At 50.1% G+C, this 23,259-nt stretch overlaps 1 protein-coding gene across 10 annotated transcripts in view; it reads right to left on the bottom strand.

Annotated features, from left to right (window-relative positions):
* The window catches only part of GSE1 (Gse1 coiled-coil protein), a 378,777-nt gene that overhangs the window by 14,561 nt on the left and 340,957 nt on the right, over window positions 1–23,259 (bottom strand). For 9 of the 10 annotated variants that reach the window (XM_029608057.1, XM_029608051.1, XM_029608056.1 and 6 more), the window contains 5 exons: window positions 15,325–15,908; window positions 14,888–15,000; window positions 14,065–14,335; window positions 2,349–2,462; window positions 826–1,197 (listed from right to left, as the gene is read on the bottom strand). In XM_029608057.1, the coding sequence (XP_029463917.1) occupies window positions 826–1,197; window positions 2,349–2,462; window positions 14,065–14,335; window positions 14,888–15,000; window positions 15,325–15,908 (1,454 nt within the window). The remainder of the gene's footprint in view (window positions 1–825; window positions 1,198–2,348; window positions 2,463–14,064; window positions 14,336–14,887; window positions 15,001–15,324; window positions 15,909–23,259) is intronic. The other variant, XM_029608052.1, reaches the window with a different exon arrangement.

Raw genomic sequence — 23,259 nt, 5'->3', positions numbered from 1 at the left:
CAGTCTCCAGACCCACACATAGGCCAAGGAAGTGGAGAACATTCTTGCTCTTAGTAAGGTGGAAATCACTGTCATGGATTAGCTAAGTTTCAGCAAGCGAGCCCTTTTTCAAGAGCCAAACTATAATCCAAAATCAATTCAGATCTTTGTAAAGAACAGGATCCTGCCACAACAGGTCGCTGTGCGCTGGAAGTCGAAGAGGCGAGTCCACCATCTGCTGGAGATGGAGAATACTGGCAGGCTGGTGTCACTGCAGGGGTGTATGTACTGTGACGTCAGTTTGCTCTGTCTCCATCTGCTGGTAGGGGAGCAAAAACCCACTTGTTCTGGATTCATCTGACTGGACGCTAAGAAAACAGGGGCAGGCTCAGGAGCGGTCAGGAAGTATTTTTCACAGAAAGGGTGGTGGATGTCTGGAATGTCCTCCCAGAGGTGGTGATGGAGACAAAATTGATAATCAAATTCAAAAAAGTCATGAGATAAACAAGAGAATGGTAATGATGCAGGGGAGTAACCTGGAGTGGCAGCTACAGCCCAAAACAGCAGTGATGCGGCTGCACGATGCTTCTTAGAAGGCCTGGGGGTAACCTGCAAAGAGAGGCAGTTTACAACCCTAAGAGACACCCGGGGGACGGAGGAATGGATGTTGGGTTCCAAATGGGAATGTGTGCGCACATCTACCCAAAGTGGACAAAATCACTACAGGGCAGACCGGAGGAGTCATTTGGGTCTTTATCTGCCGTCACTCACTATGTCACAATGCCACTGTCTCTCTCTTGCTGCCTCCTTGGTGGTCTCACCTCTACCCCCTGCGCTGCTGGTTACCTTTGTGTTTCTGCAGTGCCTTCTGAGTGGACTGGAGCACAGACTCGTGGAACTGGTGAGCAAACTCCTCGGCCAGGAAGGGCTCCCAGGGTCGGCTCTTGCCGTTGACTCCGTGGGGCAGCGGCCCAGATCCATCCTTGGACAGCGGGCCCCGGATGAAGCTCAGGATGCTCACGTTCTTCCTCCTGGAGTGTGTCTCGCTGCTCCGGTGCCCCTCTGCGGCACCTGATGCTGCGTCCTTCAGCCGTGGGGCCTCGGGGGGTCTAGGCTGTTCAAGTTTGATAGGCTCTGGCGATCTAGGGGCCTCAGGCTGGGGGGCGACGTTAGGAACTTTATCCGATTCTGCAGGGAAGGGAGGCGGCAGTGGCAGATCTGTGCAATAAAAAAAAAAAAAAAAAAATATCACATTGAAACCTTTTATGTAGAAAACAATTCCATCAAGGACAGGGAAGTTAAGTGACTTGCTTTATGTTTTAATTGTACACTGCTTAGATCAATATTTTGATAATTGCAGTTTTAAATAAATAAATGGGATTACACAATGTGACTGGTGGGATGGGACTGGAATCCAGATCTTGGCCAAAACGACATGGAACTGAAATGTGTATCCTGAGGACGGCTGTAAGAGCAGATAATAACGATGTGCTTAATGAAACACCGTTAATGTCCTCACTAACGGGCCGATACAGTAAAGTCTGCGGGAGAGCGGGCCAGACCACTCTCCTGTGCACGCGATTCTCTAATCAAATTAGGTCCGGCGGTAAAAACAGGGAAAAGGAGGCGCTAGGGACACTAGCGCGTCCCTAGCGCCTCCTTTTGGACCGGAGCGGCGGCTGTCAGCGGGTTTGACAGCCGACGCTCAATTTTGCCGGCGTCGGTTCTCAAGCCCGCTGTCAGCCACGGGCTCGGAAACCGGACGCCGGCAAAATTGAGCGTCCGGCTTTCAACCAGACAGCCACGGCCAACTTAAAATTTTTTTTTTTTTTACTTTTCGAAACTTTCGGGACCTCCGACTTAATATCGCCATGATATTATGTCGGAGGGTGCACAGAAAAGCAGTTTTTACTGCTTTTCTGTGCACTTTCCCGGTGCCCGAAGAAATTAGCGCCTGCCTTTGGGTAGGCGCTAATTTCTGAAAGCAAAATGTGCGGCTTGGCTGCACATTTTGTTTTCCGAATCGCGCGGGAATACCTAATAGGGCCATCAACATGCACTTGCATGTTGCGGGCGCTATTAGGTTCGGTGGGTTGGACGGGCGTTTTCGGCCCCTTACTGAATAAGGGGTAACGCTAGCGCGTCAAAAACGCGCGTCCAATGGCGGGTTAACAGTTCGCTCCGGAGTGCACTGTACTGTATCGGCCCGTAAGAAAGCACAGATTAAATACGCTCCCCAGGACATGCCAATAGCTCCCTACGGGATGCTAGTTTGTCAGGGATCTTCTGCCTGTGCTCATCCCACTATCCAGGAGCAGGACACGCCTTCATCTTTAATCCATCTCTCCTTCCTCCCATCAGACACTCACCAGCGCTGCCCATGCTGGTGTTTTTGCCCGTTCCTGGCAGAGAACTTTTCATGGGCTCCGATACTGCCACCTTCCGTCTCATGCTATGGAGCAACTCCACCAACTTTTCCTCATCTGCCAGAACAAGCAGTGGATGGAGACGATTAGTGCACAGCCAGAGCCTCGGTGCAGAACATGGATCTCTCCACGCATCCACTCAAGGCAGGGAATCCATGAGTACCGGAATTCCCAAGCGCTGATATAGACTCATTTCTTAATTTTCCACACCAGACCAGTCCAGACGCATGGGTTTTCCTCCCCTACCAGCAGATGGAGACAGAGAATGAAAGCTTTGTGGTAACCGCTTTATAAGGAACTGCACCACCTGCAGCCTTTCAGTATCTCTGCCTCCAGCACAGTAGGAGGTGCCGGATCTGTAGTTCTGGTTTTGAGGATGGACTCTCAGAGGGGCGAGGAGGTCGGTGACCCTTTCTTCCAGCTAAGCCCTGTTACTGGAGGGAGACAAAAACCAAACAGTGCTGGTTCCCCCCCCTCCCCCTCTGTGCGCTCTGGCCCTGAGACTTCTGGCTCAAAAATCTGCCCAGGGAAGCAGCCTTGTATTTTAGGGATTTGGGGGAGGGTTTCCCTGGTTCTCCTTTAAGTCAGTGAAGGGGGATGGCTTTGGATGCAGGGCTGGTGTCTTGTCAGTCCTGTGGTGTGGAGAAAAGAGTTCGGGCACTTCCTGTGGGACTCGGTGGGAAGGTAGGAGCGCTTAACAGCGGCGAGAGCCTCTGAAGTGAGCCACGCGGTGCAGTCAACAAGGTTTCTGCCGAACGCAGGAAATAAATGTTCCACTTGTGGGGCCGTGGTGGCACAGTTTTATCTTTGGGGCTCTGTCGGGCCTGTACCGGGGATGTGGTGGTGGAGGGGGAATGTTCCAGGGAATCCGCGAATGGCTGGAAACAAAGCTGGGAAGTTGGCCTCCATCAAGTGTTCCCTTTGAGGGTGGGGGGTTGATGCAATCTCCTGAAGGGTCCATATTAGAAACAGCACTGAGCACTGCTGCAGAAGTAGGGAGGCCTTTAGAGAATGCCTGGTGCTGACCCCAGTGGAGCAGGCCTTGCCCCTCAGAGTAGTGGGGAAGACCTGAAGACAGGAGGAAGAGGAAACTTTCTCCAGTACAGCCTTCCCCCTGAATTTGTAGTTTTGATGTACCGGGCTTATCTATTGGAGAAATTACTTACCTGATAATTTCGTTTTCCTTAGTGTAGACAGATGGACTCAGGACCAATGGGTATTGTGCTCTTCTGCTAGCAGATGGGAGACAGAGTCAGATTTCAAAGCTGACGTCACTCTAGATATACCCCTGAGGTAACCTCAGCTCTTCAGTATCCTCCTCAAAAAGCCATTGTGGATATATATCTTTGCCTAAACAACTTGATTAAACTTCTTAAACTTGATTAAACTGGTTTCAAAAAACTGGAGACCACCAGTGCACTCAACTAAGTAAACGCCAACAGCAGACTAACTGCAGGTGTCTTGAAATAGGGGTAGGCAACGGCTCATCCGTATTTGTTTAGTCTCTAGGTTCGCTTTCCGGGGTCCTCCTTCTCTGGGACAGGTTGAATCTGTCTACACTAAGGAAAACGAAATTATCAGGTAAGTAATTTCTCCATTTCCTAGCGTGTAGCCAGATGGACTCAGGACCAGTGGGATGTACAAAAGCTAGTCCCAGACAGGGCAGGAGGCTGCCCGTGGCCCACTTAGTACTGCTCTTGCGAAGGCTGCGTCTTCTCGGGCTTGAACATCCAGGCGGTAGAACCTGGAGGTGGTGTTTATGGAGGACCTCATTGCCGTCCGACAGATCTTAGCGGGCGACAGTAGCTTGGTTTTTGCCCAAGAAACTGCCTGTGCCCTAGTAGAATGAGCCTTAACCTGTAGAGGTAAGGGCTTTCCTGCCTCTATGTAGGCTGCCTTGATTACTTCCTTGATCCAGCGGGCTATGGTTGCCCGCGAGGCCGCTTCTCCTTGTTTCTTCCCGCTGTGAAGAACAAACAGGCTATCCATTTTGCACACTGGTTCCAATCTTTCCAGGTATTGCACCAGGAGTCTGCCGATATTTAGATGGCGAAGTAGGCGGGAGTCTTCAGAGTCCTTATGTTCATCCGGAGATGGTAAGGAAATGGCCTGTTCAAATGAAACTCGGAAACCATTTTTGGTAAGAAGGAGGGGACGGTGCGCAGCTGTTGTGGTTCCAGGGGTGAACCTACTCCTGGGAGAATTCTGCGCTACTGCGGAATGCAGAATTTCCGCAGAATTTCCCTTCTGTGCAGAACTGCCAAATTCTGCGCAGAAAATAGCAGAGGAGACCCTGGCATGCCGCGAAAGGAGCACGTCCCGCGGCACACGCTCTGTCGCGGTGAAGATGAAGGCCCGGTGTGGCATTCCCGGCACACGGGGGCCTTCCCTTTTCGCCGTGAATGGAGCACGTCCCGCGGCATGCCGGTGAGAAAGAATGTGCTTCGGGGAGGGTGAGAGAGAGCATGGGGGGGAGGAGGATGCCGGTGAGAGAGAATGTGTGTGGGTGAGAGAGAGGACGGTGACAGAGAGCATGGTTGGAAAGGGGGGGGATGTTTTGAGTGTTGGTTTCAGAGAGAGGGAGCCTATATGAGGAGATTGTGAAGGAGTGTGTATGTGTGAGAGAGATTGGGAGCTCATGTGTATGTGAGGGTGCTAGCCTGTGTGAAGGGATTGTGTATGTGTGAGACAGAGCCTGTGTGAAGGGCTGCGTGAGAGAGAGACATAGGTAGCCTGTGCAAGAGAGAAAGGGAGCTTATGTGGATGTGTATGCAAGAGAGAGGGACCCTGTATGAGGGGATTTGTGTATGTGGAAGGGACACTTACAGTGAATTTCTAGGGAAATACTGCTCAAAATATTTAAAATTCTGCAACTTTAAGTAATAACATTTTTCTGTAATAATTTAAAATGTAATTACTTAAAGACTGTCATGTAAATTGTGCTATTTTGACCAATATAAAGTTTGCAGAATTTTCAGATTTTTTGCACAGAATTCCCCCAGGAGTAGGTGAACCTAGGGAATGGTTCCCGACAGGATAGAGTCTGTAGTTTGGAGATGTGACGAGCTGAACATATTGCCACCAGGAATACCGTCTTCAATGTTAAGAGGCGTAGTGACAGACCACACATTGTTCTGAAGGAAGCCTCCGCTAGGAAGTCTAATAACAGATTGAGGTTCCATAGGGGCATTGGCCACTTTAGGGGTGGCCGAAGTTGCTTAACCCCTTTTAGGAAACGGGTCAAATCCGGATGAGCTGATAGATGGATACCATTCACTTCGGCTCTGAAGCAGTAGAGGGCGGTTACTTGGACCTTGAGGGAGTTGAGTGACAACCCCTTCTTCATACCGTCCTGTAGAAACTCCAGAATCATGGGGATCTTGGTCGTCCGCGGGAGTATCTCATGGTCTTCGCACCAGGCTACGAATATTCTCCAGATCCGTATGTATGCCAGGGATGTTGAGAACTTGCGCGCTCGGAGCAGGGTGTCAATCACGGGCATCGAGTAACCGCGCTTCTTCAGGCAAGTCTTCTCAAGGACCAGACCGTAAGAGAGACTAGAGATGGATCTTCGTGAAGAATCAGGCTCTGCTGGAGAAGGTCCCTGTGTGGAGGCAGGCACAGAGGGCTCCCCGCAAAGAGTTTTGCATCTCTGCGTACCATGGGCATCTTGGCCAATCCAGAGCCATTAGTAGAACTAGTCCCCTGTGGTGTTCTATCTTGCGGTTGACCTTGCCCAGTAGTGGCCATAGGGGGAAGGTGTACAGTAAAGTCTTCCTCTGGCCAGGACTGGATGAGAGCATCGATCCCTTGGGAGTGTGGCTCTCGTCTGCGGCTGAAGAACCTGGAGACTTGGGCACTAAGATAGGTAGCCAGTAGGTCCATGGCTGGGAGGCCCAGCAATTTACTATCAGTTGGAAGGCTGTGTTAGACAGCGTCCATTCCCCCAGGACCAGGCTCTCTCTGCTGAGGAAGTCTGCTGAGACGTTGTCTTATCCTGCAATGTGGGAGGCAGAGATCCCTTGTAGGTTTATCTCCGCCCATGCCATGAGAGGATCTATTTCCAGAGATACCTGCTGGTTCCTGGTTCCTCCCTGGCGGTTGATGTAGGCAACCGTTGTAGCGTTGTCCAACATTACTCGAATTGCTTTGCCCCGGAGTCTGTGGCTGAATCGCAGACACGTTAGTCTGACAGCTCGAGCAAGGAAGAGGCGGTTTATGTTCCATCCTGCCTCTTCCTTGCTCCATTGTCCCTGGGCCGTCAGTTCCTGACAGGGGGCTCCCCACCCTCGCAGGCTCGCATCCGTGGTGAGCAGGATCCAGTTCGGTGGGGATAGGCTTACTCCTCTGCTTAGGTGGTCTTCCTGTAGCCACCACTGAAGCTGAGAACGTATCTCTGCTGGTAGTTGGAGGCGAATTGAGTAGTTCTGGGACAGTGGGTTCCAGCGTGACAGTAAGGAGCGCTGGAGCCGGTCGCATGTGGGCCCTTGCCCATGGGACGACCTCCAGGGTTGATGCCATGAGGCCGAGGAGTTGAAGATAGTCTCATACCTTGGGGTGTGCATTGGTCATCAATCGTCGTAATTGTTCCATCAGCTTCCTTCTCCTCGGGGGAGGGAGCAAGTCTTTGTTCTGTTTGGTGTCGAAAGGGCCCCCAAGTACTCTAGAGACTGAGAGAGCTGCTGACTGCTCTTGCCCGTGTTCACGATCCAACCAAGCTCCTGCAGTAGGTTCTTGACTCTGCTGGTCACCTGCCGGCTCTCTTTCGAAAAGTTTGCCCTGATCAGCCAGTCGTCCAGCTAAGGGTGTACCAAGATCCCTTCCTTCCACAGTGTTGCCGCCACAATCACCATAATTTTGGAGAATGTTCTGGGGGCAGTTGCTAGGCCGAAGGGTAGCGCTCGGAACTGGTAATAGTGACTCAGTATCGCAAAGCGTAGAAAACGCTGGTGATCTTGATGGACTGGAATGTGAAGGTAGGCTTCGGAGAGGTCCGGGAAGGTTAGGAACTCTCCTGGTTGTACAGCCATTATTACGGAGCAAAGAGTCTCCATGCAGAAGTGAGGTATCTGCAGATGACGGTTGACGTTCTTGAGATCCAAGATGGGTCGGAATGATCCTTCCTTCTTGGGAACGATAAAATAGATGGAATAGCGCCCCATATTTTGCAGGGCATAGAAACCGGAGTTATTGCCTTCAGACTGAGTAATCTTGTCAGAGTGGCTTCCACTGCCAGTCTCTTGGTGTGGGAGTGGCAGGGTGAAATCATAAATTTGTCCAGAGAGATGCTGCGGAACTCCAGAGAGTAACCTTCTCGAATGATGTTTAGTACCCATTTGTCAGATGTGATCTCGACCCATCTTTGGTAGAAGAGGAAAAGTCGACCCCCTATTTCCTCTTCCTGTGGATGGGTTGGCCCATTCTCATTGGGGAGCACGGCTGGAGCCTGCCCCCGGGCCTGTTCCTCTTTTGGTCTGTCAGTTCCAAAAGGGCTGGGACCTTCCGGAGGGAAGGGGTGCCTGGAACTGAGTGTTCCAATAGGGTCTAAAGTGTTGCGAGCCTCTGCCCCCTGGTTCTTCTGCGGGAGGGGCACTGGGATCTTTTACCCCTGTCTTCCGGTAGCCGAGGCACTGGAGATTCACCCCACTTGCTGGCTAACTTCTCCAATTCGCTTCCGAATAAGTGAGATCCTTTAAAAGGGCATTCTTGTGAGATTCGCTTTAGAGGTTGCATCAGCAGACCAATTCCACAGCCATAGTGGTCTTCTGGCTGCCACTACCGAGGATATTCCTCCGGCTGGAGGTACGCACCAGATCTGAGCTTGTGTCTGTCAGGAAGGCTGCTGCAGGTTCCATCGTCTCACCGGCATATGTTCCGGAGTTATTTGCCTCTCTCAAGAGGAGCAAGCAGGAACGTGCCACCAGTGCGCAGCAGGAAGCAATCTGCAGTGTCATTGCTGTTGCGTCGAAAGCCTGCTGAAGAATGGATTCCAATTGTCTATCCTGAGTATCCTTCAATGTGCCCTTCCCTCAACGGGAATGGTTGTTCGCTTTGAGACAGCACAGACCATGGCGTCCACTTTCGGAAAACTCAAGCGTTCCTTGATCGATGGTTCCAGAGGGTATAAGGCTTCCAAGGCCCGACCTCCTTTAAAGCTGGCCTCCGGGGCATCCCACTCCAGGTCAATCAGTTCCTGGGTGGCTTCCATCATTGGGAAGTAGCATGAGGCTTTACGAAGGGACACCAAGATGGGGTTCTTCTTTGGTTCCGCCATAGGGTCCGTGCCTGGAATACCCAGAGTCTGGGAAACAAGGGCTGGTAATTCATCCCTGTGGAAGAAGTGAAGCATGGTTTGGTATGGTTCCAGGCCTGGAGGGATTTCTCCTTCTTCCAGGGAGCCACCATCATCATCTGTGGTGTCCGGGTCCCTGTCAGGAAAATTCTTGGTTAGGCGAGGCATGTCTCGAGGCATACGAGTAGGGCTGGAAGAATCTTGTGCTTTCGGCAGGGGTTGAGCCCGGGACGCAGCCGGGGCTGATTGCGCCTGAACGAAGGCTTGCAGCCCTTCGAAAAATTCTAACCAGGAGAAGGTCCCTGGGTCCATGTTAATCCCATTGGGAGTCAGAGTAGGGGCCCCTAAGGTGCCCTCTTATGGAGAAGCCATCTCGGAGTTGCATAGATATTTAGAGCTGCATAGATAGTTGCATAGATATTTAGAGCTTTATACCGACTTTCTTGATACAATTCAAATCAACTCGGTTTACAGAGAACAAGATCTTAACAATAACAATAAACATTAACCATAACTTGATGAAGAAAAGTTACAATAAAACAAGGCGATACAACTGGGAATTGAAAATGTAGAGGGGGAGAACTCGATATTCAATACTAAATACAGATATGTATGTGGGGAGGCTTGAATGTTCTACCTCTATATCATGTTATGCGAACGTAATGCTAGTCTAGGTTTTGCAAAAGAAATGCTAGTCTAGAATGTGCAAAAGTAATACTAGTCTAGGAACAGGGGAAGGCTTGACTGAACAAACATGTCTTGAGTTTTTTTTTAAAAGTTAGTAGACAAGTTTTCTGCTGGAGGTCCGGGGGTATGGCATTCCAGATGGAAGGGCCCACTGTTGAGAATGCCTGTTCTTTGATGGTTGATCGGTGCACGACTTTGTTTGGGGGGGCGTGTAGAGATCCCTTGTAAGCTTCCCTCATTGATCTAGCTGTGGTGTGTAGTTTGAACGGATATAGCAGGTCAAGGGGGGGTCTGATGGTGAATGCTTTTGTGGATAATAGTGAGATTTGTGAAGTATTCTAAAGTTAACTGGAAGCCAGTGCAGATCTTTGAGTACAGGTGTAATGTGCTCTCTCTGATTAGTATTCGTCAGGATTCTCGCTGCCGCATTTTGAAGCATCTGGAGGGGTTTTATCGTGGATGCTGGGAGACCTAGTAGAATAGAGTTACAATAATCTACCTTGGAGAACAGGATAGCCTGGAGAACGGATCTGAAATCATGATGGCTTGAGTCTTTTGAGCACCTGTAATTTATAGAAGCAATCTTTGGTAGTGTGGTTTATGAACTTCTTTAAGCTCAGGTGTCTATCGATTATGACTCCCAGGTCTCTTGCTTGAGAGATTTGGATGTTAGCAGGCGACTGTTGTTGGTGATGACCGTCTTCTGGGGTGATGTAGTAGTTCCGGACTCATCCTCAGACAGTGAGGGACCAGGCTTTGGTTCCCCCTGGGCTTCTTCGCAATGCTGATAGAGACAGGAGTCCAGTTCAGGCTGCGCGGCTCTTATGTGGCAGGCTGTGCAAAGAGTGCCTTCTGGCCTTCTTGGACGCTAATGCCATTGCCTCTATGTCTAGGTGCACAGGTAATGAGCTTCAATATGCGCATGGTAGTTGCAAGCGTGGCTGTGCGCTCAGTTGTGCATGTGGCGCAGGTCTGTATTGGACGCGCACAAGTTAGGCGCATCGACCGTCTGGCCTGCCCCACATGTTCCGCCGGTCGAGAAGGGAAGATGGCACAGATGTCCCCCGCGGGTCTCCACGTGTGTGAACCCTTGCTCCGGATCGGGGCCTAGCCCAACCAAGGCTGCTCAACCCGATCGGTGCTCCCTTTTTTACCTCGCCGGAAGAAGACTAATCGGTACGGCAATCCGAGCTCTGGAGACCTGAAAAAGTTTTCTGCTTACCTGGTCTCGGCGCTTACCGATTGTGTGTCGGACAGTCTCCAGCTTCGGGGGGGATAGGGTTTTCCCTTCACCGCCACGCACGGCTATGCACCAGCTGCCTTTCAGCCACTCTGGGGGCTAAGTCCACGCCGGGAGCCGGCTACCAGACCAAGGCACACCTCTGAGGGATATCGGAAATCACCTCAGGAATTCTCAACTGAGGGAGGGACCCTTAGGTATCACAGCAGGAGAGCGGGGCTCGATCTTCTTTAAGGTAATTTTGTCTTCTTGCTGTAATTTTCCTAACACTGTGCTAGAGTGTGGGATAGTGTCCGCATCTGCTGGGAGACGGAGAGATACTGAGGAGCCTAGGTCACTGCAGGGGTATATCTAGAGTGATGTCAGCTTTGAAATCGGACTCCATCTCCCATCTGCTAGCAGAAGAGCACATAACCCACTGGTCCTGAGTCCATCTGGCTACATGCTAGGAAATAAGAAGTTTGTCTCTTTAGAGAATTCTCCTTCTCCTTCCCTGGCAGCACCGTCCCAAGCCAAAAGGGCCAAGATAGATTTTCACCTGGACTAGGGAATGCAGATCAGCGGGGAAATCTTTGAGGGATTCTGCTGCTGGGGAGGAAGGGGAACTTCAACATGATGAGGATCCTCTGGAGGAGGGCGAGATTCCCATGGCGGAGGGAGATGTTCCCCGGGTGATTTGTCTTTTTAAAGGGAGGAACTACCAGCAATGACTATGCAAGCTCTGGTGGAGCTGGGTATTAAGGTAAGGTGGACGGAACCAGTGCAGGAGGATGAGGATCCAATTTTGGAGGCCCTGCTAAAGCATTTCCTCGTCATAGGGTGCCAAAGGTCTTAGTTTCTGTGGAGTGTGATACTCTGGAGTCTGGTCTTAAAAGTGGGCAGGGCCATGGCTTAAGCTTTATCCTCTGCCGGATGAGGCTCTGGAACGCTTAGAAGAGGGATGCTTTCGTCTTGGCGATCACTAAAAAGACCCCGATCCCAGCTGAAGGTTATGCAGCTTGCGAGATGGTCAGGTCAGGAAGACAGAGGTCTATCTTAAGCAGATGGTTGAGGTGGCTACCTTGCCTCATAGGGCTGCAGTCTGTAGGAGCTATATGGCCAGGGCCTGATTACATTGGGCTCAGTAGATTCCAATAGGCATTTGAGGAGAGTCTCATGGACAGGGACGCAGAGCAGCTAGAAGCTAGGCTTGCATTTTAGTGGACTCCCTGTACGATTTCATTCTGGCGCCGACGTTGACAATGTTTCGCCAATGCTGCGTCAGGGCGATATAGTCTTAAATTTGTTGTCATGCAATCTTTCCATCGGCGTCTTCATGGCAGCCGTTTTCAGGTGCCACTAGAACAGCATTAATAATATTTGACATTCATCGCGTCAAGATGATTTTTGTGAAAACCTTTATGAGAGATAAGTATAGGCTTTTGTTTTCCATCGGGCGAATTGTTGCTAGAAAAAAGTTGAATTTATTTAGTAATTACAAAAAGACTGTCATAACCTTTAGGCAAAAGAAGAAATATTTGGTCATATATGGAGGAGAACTCCGATTCTCAAAAATTTTAAAGAAAAGAATCGCTATTACAGCTGTTAAAAATAAAAAAAAGATATATCTGGCTACACACAAAAGAAAACAAGCTGTTAAAGAATTAAAAAAAAATGTATCAAATAAAATTCAAAAATGTACAAAAAGGAGAGAGGTTTTTCTCGATCAATGATTGTAACAACTGGCGTGAAACTTGATGAAATATTCAGTCAGAACCAGTGCTGAGGTCTTTTCCTCTCCCATAAATAAATATATGCACATCTTGAACATAAGAAGAATTGAATTATGAGTATTCAAACACTTAAAAAATAACACCAGCTAGTTTTTTTGATTGTTGTTTGACACTGATGTCTCCCTGATTTTTGTATAAGTGGCAATTTGTTCACCTACGAGAATATCTGAGCTGCAGGCCCTTTCTGAGAATTATGGCAGAAGGGGGTCTTGATATGCACAGTGCTTCCTTTTTGCCAAAGGTGGTGTCTACCTTTCATTTGAAACAGTTGGTGGAATTGCTGGTCTTTAGGAGATCAAACCCTGGAGTGGGGCTTGGAATCTGCATAGGACACGGTTGCATTATTTGGATGACAAATGATTTTCGCTTGTCTGATCACTTATTTGTACTGTTTAGTGGACACAAGAGCGAGCAGAAAGTGTTTATGGCTACTATTGCCAGGTGGATTAAGAAACCATCGCATCTGCGTACATTGGAAGGGGTCTGCTGGTCCTGGAGGGTCTTCGAGTTCATTCCACTAGAAGCCAGATGATGTCATGGGTGGAATATCAGTTTGTGTCACCACAAGAGATTTGCAGGGCTGATATATTTGGTTACATCTTGTGTGTCTGGACTGGCCTGGACAATAAGGAAAAGTTAGGTTTCTTTCCTGCTAATTTTCTTTCCTTGAGTCCTACCAGATCAGTTCAGAGTCCCACCTGTTGTCCTACTCATTGGTAGGTTTCTTCAATCAGTGTGTTGGTTTACCATGAGTTTTGGGTTCCTTTTGGTAAGAGGGTTCAACTATTTAAAGAGTTCACCATGTGTTGGTGAACCATGTTCCTGGTGTTCCCGTTCATGCGGAGGGGATGATTTTGGAAAGTAATACTGAAAGGCTGCAGGTGGCGCAGTTCCTAATAAAGCTATTACCAGCAAAGCTTTCATTCTCTGTCTTCATCTTCTAGAAAGAGAAAAAAACCCCATGCGTCTGAACTGGTTTGGTAGGACTCAAGGGAAGAAAATTAGCAGGAAAGAAACCTAATTTTACCATCTCTTCATTTCCATCCTTTCACAGTCCCCTCCTCCAACCCCCCCCCCCCCAAAAAAAAAGGTTGAGCTGTCAAGAGCCCCTACCTCCCTCCCTGTATAAGGGGGTCAATGAGTTGTATTTATCCTGAGGTTACCTCTGTTTGAGGCCACCCCATCTGCACGCACTGTCCAACAGCGAGTGCTAAAATGCTGGGCTCAAATCAACCACAAACCTCCCCTGCATCTCTGGTAGTCCCAGATCCCCACGATTCCAGGGTGTGCATGGGTCCCAGCATCAATGTTACCCTATAACAGGAACATCAAACAAGAGAAGCCAGCGTGGTATGAACTCTGGGGAAAATGGGAGAAGGTGAAAGGTGGGGTCCCATGGCCCTGCGTGGCGACAAGCTCGGACAGGTGATTACTTGCCGAGGCAGGCTGATATTGTTCTGGAAGTGGGGCAGATGCATCCAGGAACTCCAATCCCTATCCAGTGTTCCGTGACCCCCCTCCCCTTACAGTACCTTCTCATCTGGCATCTCACCACATCTCCTGGAAGACTGGGCATGCTGAGAAATGCAGTGCCACATCCTACTGAACCTACACCAGGCAACAACCACAACATAAAGGACCGGACGGAACCCATCTCCTGGGCCTCACCTTTTCGCCTCTCAGTGCTGACATGGGCCAGGTTGAAGAAGGTCAGGAATCTTCTCTTCTCCTCAAAGTTGGGGCTGCCGTTCATGTCGTCGGGACTATAGCGCGTGGAGAGCGGGGAACGTGGGGAGGGAGTCTGCCGCTTATGCTGCACGCTTGGAGGGGACGGGCTCCTCTCCCTTAGCATCCTCCGCCTCTTCCGTTGCTTCTGTATCAGCACCTGCTCCTTCTGCTGCAGTGTGGCCAGACCGAAGACCTGGAGGAACTCAATCTTCTGGGAGCCCAGAGAAGAAACAGAAATGTCAGTATGAGAGGGATCCGATGTGCAGGACAGGCTTGAATCTGTTCAATTCGCAGTTGCATCACATTTTATTTATTTATTTATTTATTTATTTAAAAGATTTTATATATCGTCATTCATAATCACATCACAACAGTGTACAAAGACCTTAAAAAACAACATTAAAATACTTCGGTCAAGGAACAATAATCAAATACAGTACAAAATAACACAATTAAAAAAAAACTTCAAATATACAGTACAGTAATCAAAAGTAATTACTTCTTAATTAAAACTATGCTTGTGGCTTTCTCAAAGAGCCATGCTTTCAACCCTTTCCACATCAGAGGAAAGGCTCAGAACAAGTTCAACTCGCTGCTCCACCGAATCGCCCAAGATGGAATCAGAGCCGGAAACTCTGCACCCTACCGACTGACCCACACACTTTGCAGGGCGCGCTCCAGGCAGATGGTGGCTGCTGGGCCTAGCACGCTTGCCTTCCTGAAGATTATTTCCCGGGGGGGGGGGGGGGCACTCAGCACCTACCTCTGAAGATGTGTCCAGCTTGAGGGGCGGCTGTTCGGCAACTCGGCGAAGGTGAGCCCTCACCTCTTCCTCATCACTCTCATCGTACGAGTCATCCAGGTCATAGTAGTAACCTGTTCACAAGGGAGAAAAAAGCGGAGTGAGGGGCAGAGATGCAGAGAAAGAACCAGAGGGCGCTGCAAGGTGACACCCAAAGAAAAAACGCAGACGGATCAAGAAAGAGACTCGCCAGGACCACCTGAGAGAGAGTGAGAGGGGGAAGAAAGGGGAAAAGTATGACAGTGAGAGAGTGGGGGAGACAGAGAAAGCAGAGAGCTAGAATGAGGAGGAGGCACTCAGACAAGAGGCAGGTGGAGTCCAGAGCTGGGGGAAAATAGTCCTGTTTGCAGCTTCTTGGTATTAGCCTGAATGGTGCACGGACACGCGGGCCGGCTCACCCTTCTCTCGGGCCTCTCTCCGTCGCCTCTCCTCCAAGTCCAGCTTGCTCACCAGCCGGCGGTGCTGCTGCAGGAATTCATCATACACATACATGGGGTCCTGGCTCCTGGCCAGAGGGGGTCTGTAGGTGGAGTTGGACTTTGGTGCAAAGGCCATGTCCGGAAAATGCCCTGCATGGGGGAGCGATGCCCGCTGCTGGCTCAGGATACTCTGTGTAGATTTTTCCAGTTCAGCCAGGAAGGGTCCATGTGTATACCTGCTGTGCTCCAGCGGTCTGGCTTCCCAGCTGGGCGCATCCCTCCTCCGTCCCGTCTCCTCTGGCTTCTCTGAGCCATAACCCCGTTCTACCTTCACCAGGGGCAGGGCCTGCCTGCTGGGCTCGTACTGGCCTGTGTGGCCATGCAGAGGTAGGTTACTCTCCTGGCCTCGCCGAGTGTCCACTGCAGTCTCCATAAGGGTCACAGGATTCCAGAGCGAGGCAGGTGCTGGCGGGTGCTGAGGCTTGGGTGAGATGAGGGGAGGGGGTCCCCCAAAGTGCTGCACTTGGTCTCGGCAACTCGGGTCATGGCGGTTTGGGAGAGCTCTGTGGAGAGAATGGAGAAATTACTTACCTGATAATTTTGTTTTCCTTAGTGTAGTCAGATGGACTCAGGCCCAATGGGTTTATGCTCCCCTGCCAGCAGATGGAGACAGAGTCAGGTTTCAAAGCTGACGTCACCCTAGATACACCCCCTGCAGTGACCTCAGCCCTCCAGTATTCTCTTCAAAAGACACATGGGCCTACTATCGAAAAAAAAACTTGACTAAAAATGGATTACCCTAACTGTATTCAACTAATCATAAACACTGAACTCCAGTAAGAACACAGATGCCCTGATCTAGGGTCTGGATGACGGCTTACCCGTAATCTATTGGGATAGATATCCACTCCACGGATGAATCCTTGGCATCATTCTTGGGCAGCCCTGGGCGGGATGCTGAGTCCATCTGTCTACACTAAGTAAAACGAATTTATCAGGTAAGTAATTTCTCCATTTCCTAGCATGTAGCCAGATGGACTCAAGACCAATGGGATGTACAAAAGCTACTCCCAATCGGGGTGGGAGGCTGCCCGCAGTGCGGTTAACACCACCTCTGCAAGGGCTGTATCCTCCTGGGAATGAACGTCCAGGCAATAGAACCTGGAAAAAGTGTGCAAGATATCGACGGGAATAGCAGTCTAGCTTCTGCCCATGAGACCGCCTGAGCCCTAGTGGAATGAGCTTTAACCTGAAGGGGTAATGGCTTTCCTGCCTCCACATAGGCTCCTGTGACCATCTCCTTAATCCAGCGAGCAATGGTAGCCCACGAAGCTGGTTTGCCTTGCTTCCTCCCAGCGTGAAGGACAAACAGGAGGTCCCATCTTTCACACCAAAAGCCTGCTGGCAGCGGTATTCTTCCACGTCCTTGGGCTTATCTAGAGATAGCAATGAAATGGACTGATTCAGATGAAATTCTGAGACTACCCTGGGCAAGAAGGATGGAATGGTACAAAGCTGTAACGCTCCTGGAATCATCTGGAGGAACGGTTCCCGACACGATAATGCCTGCAGTTCAGAGATGCGACATGCTGAGCATATAGCCACCAGGAACACCATTTTCAGGGGTAATAAACGCAAGGAAAGACTGCCCAGTGGTCAAAAGGAGGGCTCTGCCAAAACCTCCAATACTAGATTAAGATTCCACAAGGGAACCGGCCTCAGTAAGGGTGGCCAGAGGTGCTTCACCCCTTTCAGAAAACGGGCCATGTCCGGATGAGCAGACATGCAGGTTCCTTTTACCTCGCCCCTGAAACAAGAAACAGCCGCTACCTGGACCTTCAAGGAGTTAAGGGTCCAACCTTTATTCAAGCCGGCCTGCAAAAATTCCAGAATTAGTGGGATTTTGACCATCTGAGGGGAAACATCGCGTTCCTTGTACCAGGCCTCAAATACTCTCCAGATCCGCACATACGCTAGGGATGTTGAGAACTTCTGGGCATGGAGTAAGGTGGCAATAACTGCCACAGAATACGCTCGCGTCGTCAGGCGAGCCCTCTCAAGGGCCCGACCGTAAGACAGAATCAAGTTGGATTCTCCAGAGGGACCGGTCCCTGCTGTAGCAGGTCCCTGTGCAGTGGGAGGCACATGGAGGTCTCCACCAGGAGTCTCTGCATACCACAGACGCCTGGGCCAATCTGGAGCTACTATTAAGACTAATCCTCTGTGGTGCTCGATTCTGCGAATGACCCTGCCCAGGAGGGGCCACAGAAGGAAGGCATATAGCAGCTCTTCTTCTGGCCAGGTCTGAATGAGAGCGTCGATCCCCAGGGTCAACTGATTTCTTCTGCAACTGAAGAATAGGGGAACCTTCGCATTGTGAGATGCAGCAGCAGATCGATGGACGGGAGACCCCCAGCGATCTACTACCAGCTGAAAGGCTTTGACAGACAATGCCCACTCTCCTGGATCCAGACTCTCCCTGCTTAGAAAGTCTGCTCTGACAATGTCTTTTCCTGCGATGTGGGAGGCCAAGATCATCTGTAAATGTATTCCCACCCATTCCATAAGGAGATCTATCTCCTATGACACTTGCTGGCATTTGGTTCCACCCTGGCGATTGATGTGGGCTACCATTGTTGTGCTGTCCGACATTATGGGGACCGCTTGATCCTGGAGTATGCGGCTGAATTGTAGACACGCCAATCTGACTCCCCAGGCTTCCAGGCGGTTTATGTTCCAGAGGGCCTCTTCCTTGGTCCAACACCCCTGGGCCATCAATTCCTGACAGTGAGCTCCCCAGCCCCGGAGGCTCTTGTCTGTCGTGAGGACCAGCCAGTTCGGAGTGGACAGGGATACACACTGCCCAGTTGAGCTTCCTGCAGCCACCACTGGAGCTGAAAGCATACTTCGGAGGCGAATTGAATAGTCTTGATAAGGTGGGTTCCAACGTGACAGCAGGGAGCGTTGAAGTGGTCGCATGTGTGCATGCGCCCACGGCACTACTTCCAGGGCTGCCGCCATCAGAGGACTTGAAGATAGCTCCACACCATCAGGCGTATCATGTTCATTAACAGATGCACTTGGGACATCAGCTTCCTTATCCGCGTGGTCAGAAGGAAGACCTTGCGCCCTGCTTGGTGTCGAACTGAACTCCCACATATTCCAAGGACTGGGAGGGTTTGAGGCTGCTTTTGTTCAGGTTTTCGACCCAACCGAGTTCCTGAAGCAAGGAGGTCACCCATGGACTTTGCTCAGATCAATCAGTTATCCAAGTATGGGTGCACCAGGGTTCCCTCTTTTCTCAATGCTGCCACTACGACCACCATAATCTTGGAAAGTGTTCTGAGGGCAGTTGCCAGGCCAAAGGACAGTACCCGGAACTGATAATAGTGACCCAGTACTACAAAGCATAGGACACATTGATGTTCTTGCCAGATTTTAATATGTAGACAGGCCTTGGATAGGTCCAGGGAGGTTAAGAACTCTCCTGATTGTATGGCCATTATCATGGAGCATAAGGTTTCTATGCAGAAATGAATCACTCGTAAATGTCGGTTGACGCTCTTGAGGTCCAGGATGGGGGCGAGAGGAACCTTCCTTCTCGGGTACGATGAAATAGAATGAATAACACCCTGTATTTTCCTGGGGCACAGGTACTATGATTATAGCCCTCATCCTGAGGAGCCTTAACAGGGTAGTCTGCTTGCTTCTTGTGCTGGGAGTAGCAAGGAGATATCATTAATATGTCCTGAGGAGTGCTGCATAATTCTAGCACATATCCTTCTAATATGACCGGAAGTACCCATTTGTCTGAAGTGATCTCGATCTACCATTGGTAGAAGAGGGACAGTCGACCCTCTATCTACTCATTCCTAGGGTGGGTCAGCAAAATTTCATTGGGGGGTTTGGGATGAACCTGAATCCGAGCCTGCCCCTCACTTGGGCTGCCGACTCCGAAAGGACTGAGACCTCCCAAAGGACTGAGACCTCTGAAATATCTAGTTTCTGTAGGAGCGAAAGCGTTGGGAGCCCCTGGATTGACCCCTCATGGGCGAAAGGCACTGTAACTGCTTTCTCTTATCTTCAGGTAGCTGGGGTACTGGAGATTCACCCCATTTACTGGCCAACTTTTCCAATTCGTTTCCGAAGAGAAGTGATCCTTTAAAGGGTATCTTTGTGAGATTTGCCTTGGAGGTTGTGTCTGCTGAACAATTCCGCAGCCATAGCTGTCTTCTGGCCGCCACCCCTCTGGCTGAGGTACGGACTAGGTCCAAGCCCGCGTCAGCTAAAAGGTGGGTTCCATAACGCTCTGGAATTCGCTCCTGAATCATCCACCTCCTGAGAGAGGAGCAGGCACGAACAAGCTACAAGGGCACAACAAGAAGCAATCTGTAAGGTCATTGTTATTGCGTCAAAGGCCTGTTTAAAGATGAACTCCATCCACTCATCGTACGCATCCGTTAAGGCCGCTCCTCCCTCCACTGGGATAGTTGTTCGCTTAGAAATGGCTCAGACCAGCACATCCACTTTAGGGAAATGCAAACATTCCCTCGCTACCGGATCCAGTGAGTTTAGAGCTTCTAACTCTTGTCCACCTTCAAAACTTGCTTCTGGGGCATCCCATTCCAGGTCAATCAACTCCTGGATGGCTTCCAGTACTGGAAAGTGGCAAGAGGCTTTCCGTAGGGAAATCGGAATGGGATTCTTCGTTGGTTCCATCATAGAGTCTGCCCCAGTACCTCCCAGCATCTTCAGGGTCTAGGAAACCAGGGCCGGCAATTGGTCTTTACGGAAAAACTGTAACATGGTCCGATACACTGTTCTAAACCAGGGGGTTCCCCATCTTCCAAGGAATCTAGATCCTCTTCATCCATGCAGTCTTGTTCCCTGCCAGGGATACCCTGGGTGAGCTGGGGCATGCCTCAAGGTCTGCTGATAGACTGGGAGAGGAAGGGCTTACCGGCTGAGGTTCGATCCAGACAGGGACAAGTGAGGTAGCAGACCACACCTGTATGAAGGCCCTGAAAGAATTCCACCCAAGAGAAGGCGGCCAGTTCCATGCCTAGCCCAGGAGGTACTGGGGTAGGTGCCACTAGATTTCCCTCTCCCATGGATGACCCAGTTCAGGGGTTACTCAGATCCGGGCTACTTCCGGTTAAGGCTGTGGCTGACCCATCCTCTGAATGGGAGGAGCCGAGCTTAGCAAAGTCCAGGAAGGCCAACTCTACCTGGGCGTCCTCACAGTGCTGACAAAAGCAAGAATCCCGGTCCGACTGTGCAGCCCTAATATGACAAGCAGCGCAGAGAGAAAGGCGCTTAGGTTTCTTTACTGCTAGCCCGCACTTAAAATTTTATGCGCACAGATTTCGGGCACCTGTGCGGGCTGCAGTGAGGCGCATACACAGCCCGTTCGCCCGGCTTTACTTGCATTCTGCGCCTAATAAGTTGTGCACATATGTACGTGCACGGCGTTATGCGCAGTGTGCGTGTGCAGAGCTGACATGCACTGCGCGTACCGAAGCTCTATAGTGGGCAATACAGGCACAAAAACGCAACAAAATGGTGTCGCCATGGCCTGCCACACAAGTGTGCCGAGCAAGCCTAAAGCTGGACTTAGCCCACCGGGGGGGGCCGCTCAACCCACTTCCCCTTACCCCGACGGGATCAGGAACGACGTCGGTACGGTGCGCCGAGCAAGGAAACCAGAGGAAGTCTTACCAAAACCCCTCCAACATCTCTGAATCGGGAGAAAATCCTCTTCTTTTTAAACACTTACCTGGACGCAGCGCTTACCGACCGAGTACAGAGAAAGTCTCCAGCTGCGGGGGGGGTGAGGGCTTTGGCTGTCACCGCCGCACTCTGCTTCCTCCATCCACTGCCTTTCGGCTGCTTCAGCAGCAAAGTCCACACCGGCACACCAAGGCCCACCTCTGAGGGATATCGGAAATCACCTCAGGAATTCTCAACTGGGAGAGGGACCTTTAGGGGCTCAATCTTTTTTCCAATTTAAAAGTAGAATTTCTTCTTCCAAAAGGTACAGCATGTCTGCATCTGCTGGAGATGGAGAAATACTGAAGGGCTGAGGTCACTGCAGGGGCGATTCTAGGGTGACGTCAGCTTTGAAACCTGACTCCGTCTCCATCTGCTGGCAGGGGAGCACATAACCCACTGATCCCGAGTCCATCTGGCTACACGTTAGGAAATGGCCAGTTAGAAGCCCATCATTCAAGGAGCGGTCTGTTCCTGACTATCGGCAAACAAAGTATTCGCAGTATTGGTACTGAAACAACAGTCCTATGTCAGTGGCATGGGCTGCCTGCGCCACCTGCTGCACAGGGGAATGTGGCAGTCTGGAGAGTCCTGCATGGTATTTCTCCTCTGTAAATACAGAATTTAAAAGAAACCCCAGCACACACACACACACACAGACTCCCAAGTGGCACACAGGTGACATCTAGTGACCACTAGCCTAACTGCAGGACTCACTGCCTGGCTTCCATTAGTCTTGGTGGGCAAACAATTCCCTGCAGTAGCCCTCAGACCTACTCCGTGCGGTAGGTCAAAGAAAGAACTAGCTCTGAGCTTTGCTGCTCATCCACGTGGGGGTGTCTTGCCCGGCACTAGCCATGGTAGATGAACGCAAGACATTATTACAGCATTATTAGTCGCTAACTGCCTTCCTTTCAAACACAATCCTCTGATGCCGAGCAGCACGTGTCCCGTTAAGCCCCAGCCCCAGGCAGAACTGCTACACTTTTGTAACCTAACTTGTTGGGTAACGCAGCGTTCTGGGGTGGCGATCTCTGCATGGGCTCACAGTGTTTACAGCATTCACTGTGGCAAGCAGCCTCAGGACTGCTGGCTATCCGGGAGGTATTATCTGTCTCCATTTGCTAGTAGAGGGAGATAACTTGCTAGTCTGGACTGGTGTAGCAGGATAATAAGGAATAACTTACTATATCAATAAATCAATAAACTAAAAAAAAAACAAAACAAAAACCCCAAATCAGGTACTTATTGCAAAATGTGAATAAAAACAGTAAACAGGACATAAAATGGAAAGAAATTAATATTAAAAACCAGAATTATAAAACCCTCCCCCTCTATAAACCCCTGTTGAAAAAGCCAGGTTTTTACACCTCTCCTAAATTTTGGATAATTCAATTCCTATTGTTCGAAAGCAAGTGTGCTCCATAAGGCAAAACAGTCTGCTAGGAATGCAATTCTCAGATTGAATTGTGAGAGCCACAAGGATCTGGCTGGCTTTTAGGGACAGAGCAAATTAGCAAGGCAGGAGAACTGCTCCCCATGAACAGCTTTGAAAGCAAGATGAAGCATCTGCAGCGGACAGGCAACCAGTGAAGCGCCTCCAAACGAAGAGCAACAGGGCTATACTCTCTAAAGCCAACAATTAGTTTTGCTGCTATATTCTGCAAAAGATGTAATCTTTCAACGGTGGTCATAAGCATTCCCTGTGAAAAATGTTAATGAATGAGCACCCATGCATATGCGAGAGCTTGGAGGTCCCGATAGTCTACAAAGGCTTTAAAAGCTGAATATAGTGAAGACAATAACATGAACCCTGCACCAAGGAAGAGATCTGATTACTAAAAGTGAGGTTCCCATCAGTTTTTATGCCATGGGTAGTAACTACTATTGCCAGTTCTAGGCAGGTAAAGCAGAGTTGCTTACCTGTAACAGGTGTTCTCCTAGGATGTTAGTCCTCACATGCGGGTGCCATCATCAGATGGAGCTCAGCATGAAAAACTTTGACTGGCACACTGTGCATGCCCAGCATGCCAGTAACCACGCGTCCACATGAGATCCCTCTTCAAACTCATAATATAGAATTATGAAAAAATTAAAATAAACTAGGAGAAACCCAACTCCATGGGGTGGCGGGCAGGTTTCCTG

The sequence above is a fragment of the Rhinatrema bivittatum genome, chromosome 7 (assembly GCF_901001135.1).
Source record: "Rhinatrema bivittatum chromosome 7, aRhiBiv1.1, whole genome shotgun sequence".
Lineage (NCBI taxonomy): Eukaryota > Metazoa > Chordata > Amphibia > Gymnophiona > Rhinatrematidae > Rhinatrema > Rhinatrema bivittatum.
Note: the sequence above shows the minus strand (reverse complement) of the source record. Positions and strands in the feature narration are given on the sequence as shown.